The sequence below is a fragment of the Pelobates fuscus genome, chromosome 8 (genome assembly GCF_036172605.1).
Source record: "Pelobates fuscus isolate aPelFus1 chromosome 8, aPelFus1.pri, whole genome shotgun sequence".
NCBI lineage: Eukaryota > Metazoa > Chordata > Amphibia > Anura > Pelobatidae > Pelobates > Pelobates fuscus.
Genome location: NC_086324.1, coordinates 159810140 through 159825104, shown reverse-complemented (window position 1 = coordinate 159825104; position 14965 = coordinate 159810140). Strand labels below are relative to the sequence as shown.

Here is a 14965-nt window from a genome sequence, read left to right as displayed (position 1 = left end):
TTGTTTGAGCCTGCCTAATTTCTTCTACCTATTTTAGACACCATCGTTACCATATCTGTTCTAGATTCATACCTTCTCCTTTCTAGTTCAGCACCGATATTTGCGTAAAAGCCAAAACAGATTCCACCTCATTCAGCACTTGTTCTCATTTTCTCCCTCTCCTTCCACCTACCTCTTTCCATTTGTAACTGCCTCTCCTCACAGTTGTCCTCTCACCTGTTCCCATCCCAGAACAGGGTGAATTTTGTGGATGACAGCTTTCCCCCTGGCCCTCGCTCAGTAGGCTTTCCTGAGTCTGACAGTGTCCAGCAGAGGGTCAAGCAATGGTTGCGGCCACAAGAAATTAACTGTAGCATCTACAAAGACCGTGGTGTCAAGTGGACAGTTTTTCGAACGCCGCGGCCTTCGGATATTCTTCAAGGACTTCTGGGAAACTGTTGGTGAGCTCATAAATTGAAAAGCAGTGTCCAAGAAAAACTCTATAGATGGTTCACTTCTTTACTAGTAAACAGCATTTACAAAAAAGATTTAAATAATAAATAACTTGGGTTAAAGGCAAAGTTTGTAGGGGTGGAATATTGGTGGGTGTCAAACTAAGAAATATAATTGCTTTTTTGGGAGAGAGGTTTTAAATGTCAGAGAAATAATAAGATTGAAATAAAATCTGAAATGTGAAGGGGTTATATTTGTAAGCTAGGTCTGAGTGAATTACACATTTAGAAACGTTCTAGTGAAGCACATGGGAAGATAAGCATGAGAAGAGTGGCGTGTATGTCCAGTGATGAACACTGAGGAGGAGAGCAGTGGATGGATGGCATGTATCAGGTATGGACTGTGGTGGAAGATGTCCAATGATGGACACAGAGGAGCAAGAGAAAGATGGCGTGTATGGCGTAAGGGACCTTACCCCATACATGCCACCCTTCTCTTGGACATCATTGGACATCTTCCAATATTCATCTTTGGAAGATGTCCAATGATGAACACTGAGGAACAGTAGATGGATGGCATGTTTTGGATGAGGGTTGTGGTGGAAGACGTCCAATGATGGACACAGAGGAACAGTAGATGGATAACATGTTTTGGATGAGGGTTGTTTTGGAAGACGTCCAATGATGAACACTGAGGAATAGTAGATGAATACCATGTTTTGGATAAGGGTTGTGGTGGAAGACGTCCAGTGATGAACACTGAGGAACAGTAGATGGATAGCATGTTTTGGATAAGGGTTGTGGTGGAAGACGTCCAATGATGGACACAGAGGAGCAGTAGATGGATAGCATGTTTTTGTAAAGGGTTGTAGTAGAAGACGTCCAATGATGGACATTGAGGAACAGTAGATGGATAGCATGTTTTGGATAAGGGTTGTGGTGGAAGACGTCCAGTGATGAACACTGAGGAACAGTAGATGGATAGCATGTTTTGGATAAGGGTTGTGGTGGAAGACGTCCAATGATGGACACAGAGGAGCAGTAGATGGATAGCATGTTTTTGTAAAGGGTTGTAGTGGAAGACGTCCAATGATGAACACTGAGGAACAGTAGATGGATAGCATGTTTTGGATAAGGATTGTGGTGGAAGACGTCCAGTGATGAACACTGAGGAACAGTAGATGGATAGCATGTTTTTGATAAGGGTTGTAGTGGAAGACGTCCAATGATGGACACAGAGGAGCAGTGGAGGTGAGCGATAGGAAACCGGTGTTGAAATAGTTATAGATGGTAGAGAAGAACGTAACCGTTTCCATTGTAATGTTTTTCGGTATACCATGTTGGTATATAAGGATTACCCAGTGTCGTGGTATTTGCTGCTTACTAATGTGTTTCCATCTGCACAGGTTCCTTAGTGCTCTGGCTGTCCTGGCAGAAAGACCAGAGTTGGTGGAGAGGGTTATGATCACCAGGACTATCTGCCCAGAGGGGGCGTACCAGGTGCGGTTATGCAAGGATGGGACGTGGAGCACTGTTCTGGTGGATGATATGCTGCCGTGTGATGAGGCTGGATACCTACTGTTTTCCCAGGTTAGTATAGACCACTCACTCCTTCTTCCTAAATTGGATTTGGTTCTTTTATTGCATCACATACATAAACCTTAAAAAAAAATTATAATAATTTTTTTAAAAGTATACACATTTGAAGTTCCTACATTTGCTGCAAAACCTGCTAGCCATGCAGCTTGTCTATTGAGTTTTCACTAGACCAGGAGGTCACTCAGCCAAGAGAGATGCTCGCTACATTTTCTATTGTACATGTAAGCTTCTCCCGTAAGCAGGGCTTATTTGGGCGCAGCAAATGGTTTAAGGGAGTTGGAATTTAATTGCCAACTTTGTACAGTAGAGACAGGTCCACAAATCATAGATAGTTGGAAACAAATGGAAACCCTTTGCTCTGAATTTTTTTTTTATTTGAGACAGACCCACGTTTTCACGGGCCAGTCCAAATGTGTAAAGCGTAGAGGTTCTGTTTTATACATAAGAAAATGGTGAACGTGGAAAATAAACCAGTAAGGATTTCTAAAAGCGATTCCTCTACTTTTAGACAAACCAGTCATTGTGTTTACTCCAGCAACAATAATTGGCAAATAAAACAGACATTAGGAATCCATTTCTAGGTATGTTTTGAAAATGTTTAATTGGAAAATTATTGGTTTTGTTTTCTGTATGGAATAATCGGACACGTTCTCTTACCTTCCTGGGAACAAAAAAATAATTAACACGTTGTACAGAAATTTGTGCAATCTATAGCTGGCATTAAATCTGTTAAAGGGCAGTGCCAATTTCCCATAAATGACAGTTTCTCTGTAATTGTGTAATCCCACAGTGTGAATGCAAGATGAGGCCAGATGAGTTTCCTGCTAGGAGACTGATATCTCTATTACATTTCTCACCGCAAACATTCCCCCGAAATGTAAAAAGCAGAACTGTGTTGCAAGGCATCTAAAACATATAAATTCCATGTTTTATAGAAAATATATAACTTAGATATTTTTTCTTGTTTAAAGGGTTACTGTAACCATTTTTTTGTTTTTGTTTTTTTAATGCTGGGAAGAAAGGTATAAAATAAATGTAACATACCTGCAACACATTTTCTGAATTTCTCGAACGTGAATAACAGTTGATTTGGCCTTCAGAATTGCATGTAACTTGTGTGAAGTATGTTTGTTTGTTTGTGCCTACTGTAATTCTGATGTACATGCGTGAAGTTTGTTTACCTCTGCTTACTGTAATTCTGATGTACATGCGTGAAGTTTGTTTACCTCTGCTTACTGTAATTCTGATGTACATGCGTGAAGTTTGTTTACCTCAGCTTACTGTAATTCTGATGTACATGCGTGAAGTTTGTTTACCTCTGGTTACTGTAATTCTGATGTACATGCGTGAAGTTTGTTTACCTCTGGTTACTGTAATTCTGATGTACATGCGTGAAGTTTGTTTACCTCTGGTTACTGTAATTCTGATGTACATGCGTGAAGTTTGTTTACCTCTGCTTACTGTAATTCTGATGTACATGCGTGAAGTTTGTTTACCTCTGCTTACTGTAATTCTGATGTACATGCGTGAAGTTTGTTTACCTCTGCTTACTGTAATTCTGATGTACATGCGTGAAGTTTGTTTACCTCTGCTTACTGTAATTCTGATGTACATGCGTGAAGTTTGTTTACCTCGGCTTACTGTAATTCTGATGTACATGCGTGAAGTTTGTTTACCTCTGCTTACTGTAATTCTGATGTACATGCGTGAAGGTTGTTTACTTCTGCTACTGTAATTCTGATGTACATGCGTGAAGGTTGTTTACCTCTGGTGTACACATGAGGAGTAAAGTTGTTTTTGCCCTCCAGAATACCATCGTAGACGCCTTCAGTATGGTTTTCCTGTGGCCTCCATTACCTATTCATGCTATTGATCTTGTTTGTAAGAATATCACTACTGAACTATCCTGATAACCCCCTTGCTATGTCACACAGCCTGTTTGTCTCCTCCTTCTGTGGTAGATTGCATACAATTCTCAGGATCACAATATTCTATAGATCTTTGTCTCGTTGTTGCTTTATGTTCTCTATACATTCCTGCTTGCGTTTTCTGGAGCCGTAGAGATGACGCAGACAAGCGTACTTTGTTGATTTTGGGCATTAATGCAGTTTTGACCTTGGCTAATGTCATTGTTATTCCTGACTCCTTTGTCCCAGATCTGGCTAGGTTTCAGCCTTGATACCCTTTGGTGCCCTGACCTGTGCTGGTTGTTTATGTGCTAGTTGCCAGTTGTACACCTCTTCTGGCATATTTCATTAAGTCTGACCATCTCAAGGACTGGTTATGCCTCTTAATGTCTCTTGTCAATCTTTTTCCCTGCGTTCTGTGATCTTATATTCCTGCACATCCTGACAAAGCGCCCTGTAATGCGGGGGAATAAAAATAAATGTGTTCAAGTATCCTTCATTCTTCTCCCTTGTGGATAACCTGACAATTGTACATTCATGACACAGATTGCATATTGTACAAACAAATCCCAGGCTACTCGAATCCATCATGGACACACTATTTATATGAGCCCCCGGGACTCCGCATTGCACAGCTCAGCTCTTATCATCCAGTGATGGTCTAACAGCATAGAAAACGTGTCATTATTCTATACTACTGCATCAATATAAATATCCCCTGGAGACATACAATCAATGTTTGTAGAACTGTAGGAGAGTTTGAGTCATTTTTCTATCTCTGTTATAACATGAAATGTACAGGATATCCAGAGTGCATACAAGGTTAGTAATGCAGGCCTGTGGCATTAAATCTACACTTTTTAAATGAGCAGACATTGCAGACTGATGCTGAGTGACTCACATGCTTGGTAGTTTCAATATTGGACCACAGCATTTGAGAAATGCAAATCCAAACCAAATATCTGAAAGGGACGCACCAGGATGGTGTTACACCCGTTCATTTTTAATGCTTTCCATTAATAGCTATATATTTTTAATGATAAAATAAGAGATACTCATTTGAAATAGTTCTGCTTGCTGCGAATGCCCAAGCATAACAGCTTCTGTAGAAGGTGCCGTCCAGACTTGGAATATGCTCAACCAATCACGAGGCACACTGAACGTTTTATAGCACTGCTAAGCTTACTCCATACACTGTGATTTACAGCAAGGGTGTCTGGGAGTTGTAGTTCAGTTGTCAACTTTCTACTAGTCATGACATTCAATACAGAAGCATTATTGGCAACTGCGGGTTGGTAAGCTTTGGAAGGAAATATGAGCTTAAAGGAACCTGCATATTCATAAAGCGCTTGCTGAAATGCTCAGTGTGACTGGAGTCTGTAATTTTTGCACAGTTTATAATAGTGCCAATTTCTGTTGAAACTGGCACTTTTACAATTGAGGCAGAAGCACCTCCCTGGCTGTCAGTTAGTGTTGCCGAGCGATTCAATTTTAATTCTGTGGAGCTATCGGAAGTGGCAGGCACACTGAGCTAGAGCGTGCCTGCCTATCCCCTTCTCAATGAGCTGCCTGTAGAGACATATTGAAAACTGCGTTCACTTGCAGCAATTTCACAGAGGATTCTCAAAGAGACTGTGCCGGAAATAAAGGGTTTACTAATGCCGCAGACAACAATATTTCCATAATGGTTAAATTTAAAAAATAATTGCAGTGTTATCTTTGGAGAAAAAAAAAAACGCAACATAGTTTTCACCTTTCGCCTAACGTGTATGCTTTTAACGACTTATTAAACCGCTCTGCTAAGCTCCATATTCACTTGTTCCCAAATGATACCCATTGTTTTCTTAACTTTTGCAGGCACAAAGAAAGCAACTGTGGGTGGCACTGATTGAGAAGGCCTTGGCAAAACTTCATGGCTCATACTTTGCCCTTCAGGCTGGGCGTGCCATTGAGGGCCTGGCTACATTGACAGGAGCCCCCTGTGAGAGTTTGATGCTTCAAGTCAGCTCCACCAACCCCCGGGAGGAGACGGTAGACACAGACCTCATCTGGGCTAAGATGCTGAGTTCTAAAGAGGCCGGGTAAGGACAAGTAATACATGTGCCACAATTCACTACTATGTTCAAACAAAAGCTGTTTTTTTTTTCTCAATGCTTCCAAACAGAGTGATAGCTTAGCAGGTCTTGGACATTGATGAGGCAACTGGTCATTCTGTGAGTGCAGGTAGATGTTCTGGCCACCAAAGCAGTAGAGGGCAGGTAGACATATTGTCAATCACTCCTACCTGTGCACAGATAGTATGATAACTAGCTCTCTTCCTCTGTGCAGAGATGGGCCTGCTGGACCCACAGGCCACCCCTCTGTCTCTGTGCAGAGATGGACCTGTTGGCCACCACTCTTTCTCTGTGCAGAGCTGGACCCACAGGCCACCCCCTGTCTCTGTGCAGAGCTGGACCTGCTGGCCACCACTCTTTCTCTGTGCAGAGCTGGACCCACAGGCCACTCCCTGTCTCTGTGCAGAGCTGGACCTGCTGGCCACCACTCTTTCTCTGTGCAGAGCTTGACCCACAGGCCATCCCCTGTCTCTGTGCAGAGATGGACCTGTTGGCCACCACTCTTTCTCTGTGCAGAGCTGGACCCACAGGCCATCCCCTGTCTCTGTGCAGAGATGGACCTGTTGGCCACCACTCTTTCTCTGTGCAGAGCTGGACCCACAGGCCACCCCCTGTCTCTGTGCAGAGCTGGGCCTGCTGGCCACCACTCTTTCTCTGTTCAGTGCTGGACCTGCTGACACCACTCTTTCTCTGTGCAGAGCTGGACCCACAGGCCACCACTCTTTCTCTGTTCAGAGCTGGACCTGCTGGCCACCACTCTTTCTCTGTTCAGAGCTGGACCTGCTGGCCACCACTCTTTCTCTGTTCAGAGCTGGACCTGCTGACACCACTCTTTCTCTGTGCAGAGCTGGACCCACAGGCCACTCCCTGTCTCTGTGCAAAGCTGGGCCTGCTGGACACCACTCTTTCTCTGTTCAGAGCTGAAGCTGCTGGCCACCACTCTTTCTCTGTGCAGAGCTGGACCTGCTGGCCACCACTCTTTCTCTTTGCAGAGCTGGGCCTGCTGGACACCTCTCTGTCTCTGTGCAGAGATGGACCTGCTGACACCACTCTTTCTCTTTGCAGAGCTGGACCCACAGGCCACCCCTCTGTCTCTGTGCAGAGATGGACCCGCTGGCCACCCCTCTGTCTCTGTGCTGGCCACTATTGCCACCTCCAGCCCCCCCCCCCCCCCCCCAATGCTGTTCGTCTGCATTTATACTTGGATGTCCTTTGTTTATTTGTGAATAGGTTCCTTATGGGTGCATCCTGTGGAGGCGGAAATATGAAGGTGGATGATGCAGCCTACGAAAGTATGGGGCTGAGGCCTCGGCATGCCTATTCCATATTGGATGTTAGGGATGTTCAGAGCTTCCGGTGAGTAAGAAATATAAGCAGTAGATTGTAGCTAGTGCCCTGCTCAACGATGGCGTGTTCCAACATGTCCCCTTTATTCCTTTTCAGCCTCCTCCGGCTACGTAATCCCTGGGGCCGATTCTCTTGGAATGGCAGTTGGTCGGATGGATGGTCACTTTGGCCAGAACCATTAAAACGTGAACTAATGCCACATGGGAGTAGTGAGGGTGTGTTTTGGATGGAATACAATGACTTTATCCGGTGGGTATTGTGAATACATTGATTTATAAACTTGCTCAAGACTCTGCTGTAATGAAACCTATTTCTTCGTACTTGTCATCCATTCTCAATTCCTCTTTTCCCTTTCTGCTTCTCTGATTTTGTGTTACATGTCCCTCTCCTCTATTTCCTGTTGGTTACATGTGGTTTCATCCCTGCTTTCATGCTCTTATCGTCCCTTTTTAACTGGCTCGATTTCATTCCTCTTTATATCCCATGGCTTTTTTCTTTTTTTGGTTTCTTTCGACTTGCTTTTTTTCTTACCCAGCCTCTTTCCTTCTCTTCTCATCCCTCACTTCCTTGTGCTCTCTTTTTGCCTTTCTTCCTTGTTTTTCCCCCCATACCCGATTTCTTCCTCCCTTCCTTCTTCACTTTCTCTCCTCCCTTCCTTCCTAACTCTCTCCTTGCTTCTCCCAGGTTTTTTGACTCTGTAGATATATGCAAAATCCACACCGACTGGCATGAGGTCCGTGTGCAGGGCACCTTTCCAAACAAGGCCTCCACCCCAGTGACCGTTACATCTCTCACAGTGGTTGAACGCACAGCCCTTGAATTTTCGCTTTTCCAGGAAGGCAGCAGGTAGGTGTCAAAGAGCTCAATAATGTTAAAATGTTTATTATGTGTATGTACATACTGGTTATTGTGGAGGAGTGGTTCTGACATTTCCTTTCCTACTACAGGCGCTCAGACACTGTGGACAGTCACCTACTGGATCTCTGTATAATGATTTTCCGAGCTAGCCATGGCGGCGCTGGCAAAGTGATGCTGGGGCGGCTAATGGCTCACAGTAAAAGGGCCGTGAAGAAGTTTGTGGGATGCGATGTAATGCTGGAACCCGGAGAGTACGCAGTTGTTTGCTGTGCATTTAACCATTGGCAGACGTCCGTGGCCGCTGGTTTATCTACGGCTCAGGGTAAGCATTGCCTGGGCAACCTTGTGATAAATGTATATTCCTGTAATACCAGCCTTTATGTGCGCTCTTTGGTATAATCTATAACAGTTTGGTAGTGTGTAGTATAAACAGAAATTGACATCATAGCAGCTCTCCAACTAATACAAAATATTAGTATTACTAACGAGAGCAAGGTGGACTGAAACTGCTTTTTAATTTCACCGATATCTGAATATAAGTACAATGGTGGCTACTGACTGAGATCATTACCAAGAATTGCGTTAAAGGAACACTATAATTTGGAAATCCGTGCTTTCCTATGGGGTTTTTAAACAAGCTGGATGTCCTCATGCAAAGCATGAAACAGGAAGCGCCTCTAGTGGTTGTCTGATAGACAGCTACTAGAGGCAGTCTTAACTCTGCAATGTAAACATTGCAGTTTCTCTGAAGCTGCTCTGTAATACTCTGCAGGGTTCTATGAGATGAAGTGGTCTGTGTGCCTATGGTGTGTCTTTACAGACACAAGATTCCAGTGAAAGGTTCTAGAATATACAAAGGTATAAATAAGCCATTTGAGTTGGTTTTGAAACCTGCACGAGGTAAAGATAAAATAATCGATTAAATGATTCATGAAATGTACTTGAGGTTTAGTTGCTCGTCTTCCTGTTTTCTCAGCATCCAGTCCGACAGGCAGTGGCAATAACCGCCGGTCAGCCGCAGAACCGATGGGATACATCTTGGCTATCTACAGCTCGCGGCTTGTTATGGTGGAACAGGTGGAGGCACAGCCAACAACACTCGCAGACGCCATTATTTTGCTGACTGAGGACAAAGGAGAGCGGCACGAGGTAACTATTAGATTACTGTTTGACTGGTGAAAGTAATAGATACTCTGGACCTTTGTCTGGGGCCCCATCTTTAGAAACGCTGACATTCCCTGACATGTAACTAGTAAGAAGGGCACCAGCTTTGAAAGCATCTTTAACCCCTTAAGGACCAAACTTCTGGAATAAAAGGGAATCATGACATATCAGACATGTCATGTGTCCTTAAGGGGTTAAACCCATTGTTCCCAGTTTCCATCAGTTTCTTTCTTCATGTTTCTCGACCCACCATTTTTTTTTTCCAACTCTTTTTCTCCAGTTGAAACGCCTGGGGAACAATACATTTATTTGGCTTTTGGAGTGAATTGTTTTGTGGAGCACAAGCCCAACCTTGTTTAACCTGTGGAAATCCAAGCAATATCTTAACAATTGATGTCCTAACTTGCCTTCTCTTCACAGGGTCGTGAGGGAATGACCTGCTACTACTTGACCCATGGGTGGGCAGGACTTATCGTAGTTGTGGAAAACAGACACCCTAAATCTTACCTGCACATTCAGTGTGACTGCACAGACAGCTTCAACGTGGTGTCAACCCGAGGCAGCCTCAAAACCAGCGACAGCGTGCCTCCTCTGCACAGGTGAGTTTCTTCTCCCTGTCTGCGCACTGTGCTCATATGTTTGTAAAGAAAAGTATTCAGAATACGTTTTTCACGTCCACTGCTTTCTCATATCTCTTCACACACCTTTGCTCCCTCTTCTTCAAATACTTTAAGGCGACTGTGTTTTCTTTAACAGGCAAGTTCTGGTCATCTTGTCTCAGTTGGAGGGCAACGCTGGTTTCTCCATCACCCACCGTCTAGCTCATCGGAAGGCCAACCACGCTCTTCTCAACGACTGGATGTCAAGCAAGGGGACCCACAGTCCTCCACTGTCCCCCGAGGTGTCTGGGCTCCATGGCCCCCGCCCACTATGACCCTCAACGCCGTGATATGATCTCTGGACCCCAACAACTCGGTCTGGGGGCACAGGGAGCACTTTAGAGACTTAACACTTCCCGATAGGTTACACTTGAAATCTGCTCAGGACTATTTTCCTGTGTATGCAGGGACCCCTTCCCTAACTGAATCCCGTTTACACACAACTCGTAATGGAGAATCCTGCTGTCTCAGAAGAGCCACACTAGAAACACAGACATTTCTGTGAAAGCCACGTCATCTCTATCCTCCTTAATCTTCATAAACTAAAGGGGTGGTTAGTCATTCATTTCTCTTTGTTTTGTTTTTTTTTTTTTTTTAAGCGGTTTATTCTGTGCAATACTGAATATTTTTCTATTTGAATTTCCCATTTGTTTTAAGATATTTTACTAATCCAAAATAAGGCCTCAATGAAAAAACATTAGGTCTTTTAACTCCCACGTATAATGTGCTTGAAGAGCATTCAGATTACGTTATCTCCATCCTTTCCCCTCAATGTCGGCATGCTTGCGTATGGATTGTGCAGGTCGGGTGAAGGCAATTTCATTTGGTAAAGGTCAGGTATGGCTTTGTGGATGTCTGTAGGTTTTTGCATGGTTAAGGCGTTAGTGGCCTTTAAGAAGTCACCTATTTATTCTAAAGTATTTATTTAAGAAAAGAATTGCTACCCGTACAGAAGGTGAAGTTCCTTTCAGTTCTAAGTAAATGCTTCAGTGATTTCAGAAGTAGAAAAGGGCAGCATGGCTGAATCTTTAATTCTGAAGAAGACACTAAATGAAATGTTTCTGTATGGAGGGTCATCTGTTAAGTCTCACTGCACAGTCTGTGTCCTCTCATCCCTTAGTGAGTGATCCATGTTATTAATTCTTGGCCTGTAAATTTGCAAACAGGGTATTTGTGAAAGCAAAGAACAGGTCTACTGCTGCATACCAGACGCACACTCAAAAAAAATCTCTATATATTCTATATGTTATCTCCGTATCAGGGTGTTTGGCTGTGGAACTGATCTGTGTATATATCATTTGCTCCCTACAGATATGTCCTGTTTTCTGCTTGACCAGATATAGCAAGCTGTCAAGACTACAATCCCCATAATTCTCTGCCAGCCATCAGCTCGATGGCAAGATTGGGCTGTCTCAGAGGCATATTTAAGTTCAGCACTCCAGCATCTGTGGATTGGCTCAGTCTTACGCTCTGACTAGCTTAACCCCTTAAGGAGCAAACCTCTGGAATAAAAGGGAATCATGACATGTCACACATGTCACATGTCCTTAATGGGTTAATATGTTGGTCTTTCTAGTCCACAGCACCTGGATTATCAACTGCTGGGCAAATCGCTCCATCAAAATGTTTGTTTTTTCCCCACAAAAGGCAGCAAATTGATTTGACTGACCTGCTGCTACTAACCACAGGGTGGCGCCAAATATAATCGGTACAGACGTCATGTCACTGAAAATAAACACTTGCTGAATAACCATTTTTATAGATGGGGTCTAGTAATTGTAGCCCTCTCCATCATGTTTTCAAGTGTTAAACTGTCATTTTCATTGGATGTACCCCCAGCTGGACGCATGGAATTGTTTCCTGCTTTAGCAAGACCTCTGCACTTTAAAAAACACCCGCCCTTTAAAGATAAAAAGGAAATCCTATCCATTTCACCATTGATGATCACCTCCCTGTGCACGTTAAATTGTCTTTAAATGAAAGGCGACGGAATTCTAAACTGCAAGAATAAGAGGAGGGGGCTCTATTTAAAGATTATTTAGTATGGTTTTTTTTATATCGCTTTTGTAAGAGTCTATGTAGGCTGCAGTAAATCTCACAGAGCGTTAAATATATAACAGAGTGGAATCAAAGTTTGGGTAGTTATATTAAATGTTAACCCTATCGTTGTAATAATGACAAAACGATCTAATAGTCCATTCTATAAATGGCTGCATAAATCACTTAGCTTGTTTATAGATCACGCTGGCACACAGCACAAGCCCTATTTTGGATCTAATGGACTCCCCATTTCACGGTAGCCATGTTAATTCTTCATTTGCCTGCACATGCATGACAAGACTTCCTGGGAATGTTCTATGGGCTTAAATGTAGAAGAAAACAAATGTCTTATCTTACTCGTGCCCATGTTAGTGCTAAAGGGTTAAAAATATGTCAGAGCTGTATTTTTCTTATTACTAATGGGATTCTGCTTTAGTAGTCTCAGGGAAGAAGGGCTGTATATTCAACCTCACCAGTCTAAGGTAACCCATTCCATTCCTGCCAGTTTGATAGACACTGGCCATTTTATATATATTTTACAGCTCCATACTTATATATAGCTGCTCATGCAAAAATGCAGTCACTACACTTTTTAATCATTTTTACCTCTTATAGTGAGACAGCAGACCCCAGTCTTTTTTTAGCCGAGTAAGCTATGGAAATGGGTATTGCTTACGGTAAGATGCCATGTTCATAACCCTCTGCATTTCTTTTAACACATGCTTTTATGTCATATCATTTTCTGCAGCCAGGGGGCACTACCTTCAAGAAAATGCCCAAACAAATTTGTTGCCTAAAAAAAGTTACAATAATATACAGAGCACTTTTTAAACTGTATTTAATCTTTGTAACATTTTCCTTATTTTTCTGTGTAACCCAAACCTCCTTAATCTGTATGTTTGGAGTGCTTATATAACCTGATCTATTATTGCACCCACTATCCTGCTATTGAAGTGGTTTAATAAGAAAATGAGATGCTAGACAAATGCTGGAGACATCATCAAAGCACAAGAGACAGGGAATGCTTACTTTTTGTTAACGGGAATATTAAGCTCTATAAATTAATGTTCAGGGTTTTTTTTCCCCTTTCAAACGCTCTGTTCTGAAAGGCATTATCATATCATCACACTTTGTGCTTACATATATTGTTCCTGTGTGTGTCTCCCTCTGATAAGGAAAGGGACCTACATCTTACTTAGCATTTTGCTGCTGTTCCACAATGCAAAGTAAGTGACTTTATAATTTCATATTATGTTGCCCAGAATCCTTTGCTTTTTTGGGGGGTCCTTTTATTATATGGGTCTTCATTTAAAAGCTGTGGGAAAATGCAATCAAACATTCTATCTCAAAAACATAAACAAGGTTATTCATTTAAGTGAACTGTCCGGAATTCAAATCGAATTTCAAATTTTAGGCCCCAATTGCCAAATTAAAAATGTCTCAAACTCTCCAGACGTTTCCAGTTCCGTCTAACTTGAAATTCACTTTGAATACCTAACAATTCACACTCTGCTGACATATCCCTTATAGAGCTGTATGAAAGACCATTAATGGTGCAGCGTTCTTAAATTGAATCAGTCGCCATGGAAACCTGTGCAATATTTTCTTATAGAATGTTGCCATGAAATTGCGCTTTATGGATTAAAAAAAAACAAAAACCTTGGCATACAAATGTAACCTTTTAATAATCTCCTCTTGCATTCCAAATATTGACCAGACTGCTCAAACTTACATTTTTCTTTCAAATGTTAAATAGAGGGGCATTTATATATTTCCCTAGAAAGATAATTTCAGGTTAAGGTCTTCCGGTATTCTACAATATAAATCACTACATGTGTTAATGTGCGATTTATTTATTTATTTTTTTTTTTTTAACACTTGGAACATGGTTGCTCAAAAAGCAGATTCCCCAGACGTTTTAAAACTACAGCTTCCATGATGCTTTGTCATTCTAAATGCATGCAAAGCATCATGGGAGTTGTCGTTCTACAACATCTGAGGATTTACGTTTTGGACACCCCGGACTTAGAATTTAATTGTATTTCAGAAAACTTATATCAGGAATGTCAGATTCTATACTAGACTTTCTCCAAAAAAAAAAAAGCCAGTCCACCAGCTGTACGAGTGGCCTATAAATAAATAGGCCCATATATATTTCTAAAGAACCAATGTATCTGTTTGCTGCTAGAATGGACATGCTGGCCCAAATTAAATACTTTTTCGGATATTCCGTAACCTCTTTATCCCCGTCCCTATAGGCAGTAACTACCGCATTTGACTGGAGATATTTCAATGTTGTAGTTTATAACCAAAACTGATTCTAATATTCTCAGCATTACATAGGAGCAAATATTTTACCACCTGACCTTACAATTCTTTTTTTTTTTTTTTTTTTTGTTTTCTTTTTAAATTAAATGCAAATGCTGAAAGGTTAACCACTACTCTTCCTCCAAACACGCGGCTATTTGGGGTCCCTGGAGTCTCTGCCACAACTGGGAAATATTTTGAATCTTGTACATATTGTTCAGCTGTAATAAAACAGAATGTTATTTTATCAGCTTATATACTCAGATTGTATAGATAGGTACATTTTGGGTGCCCTGCGCACCCACCTCAGGTTCTTTGGGACCAAATAAAGATTTTGTTTTTTAAACTATGTGTTTCATTCCTGTTTGTGTCACGCTTGTCTTGGAGTCTCTGAGTTTGTCTAATCCTTCACATCAGCTGGAAATGAAGGTCATTTGGGTAGGCACACTGGCATGGAGATGGTCTCCTGTTAAATATAGAGGAATATAATGATATATTAACTCATTTAAATAATTAGTGCAATACAACTTTTCTTTCTC

The 14965-nt window shown here is 42.0% G+C and overlaps 1 protein-coding gene across 3 annotated transcripts in view; it reads left to right on the top strand.

Annotated features, from left to right (window-relative positions):
• CAPN15 (calpain 15) overlaps window positions 1-11718 on the top strand; it is a 49842-nt gene extending 38124 nt beyond the window's left edge. For all 3 annotated transcript variants that reach the window (XM_063430544.1, XM_063430543.1, XM_063430542.1), the window contains 10 exons: window positions 232-440; window positions 1838-2021; window positions 5795-6018; window positions 7282-7407; window positions 7495-7647; window positions 8083-8244; window positions 8346-8578; window positions 9233-9405; window positions 9841-10019; window positions 10177-11718. In XM_063430544.1, coding sequence (XP_063286614.1) covers window positions 232-440; window positions 1838-2021; window positions 5795-6018; window positions 7282-7407; window positions 7495-7647; window positions 8083-8244; window positions 8346-8578; window positions 9233-9405; window positions 9841-10019; window positions 10177-10354 — 1821 coding nt within the window. In that variant the 3' untranslated portion in view covers window positions 10355-11718. The remainder of the gene's footprint in view (window positions 1-231; window positions 441-1837; window positions 2022-5794; window positions 6019-7281; window positions 7408-7494; window positions 7648-8082; window positions 8245-8345; window positions 8579-9232; window positions 9406-9840; window positions 10020-10176) is intronic.
• The last annotated feature ends 3247 nt before the right edge of the window (window positions 11719-14965 follow it).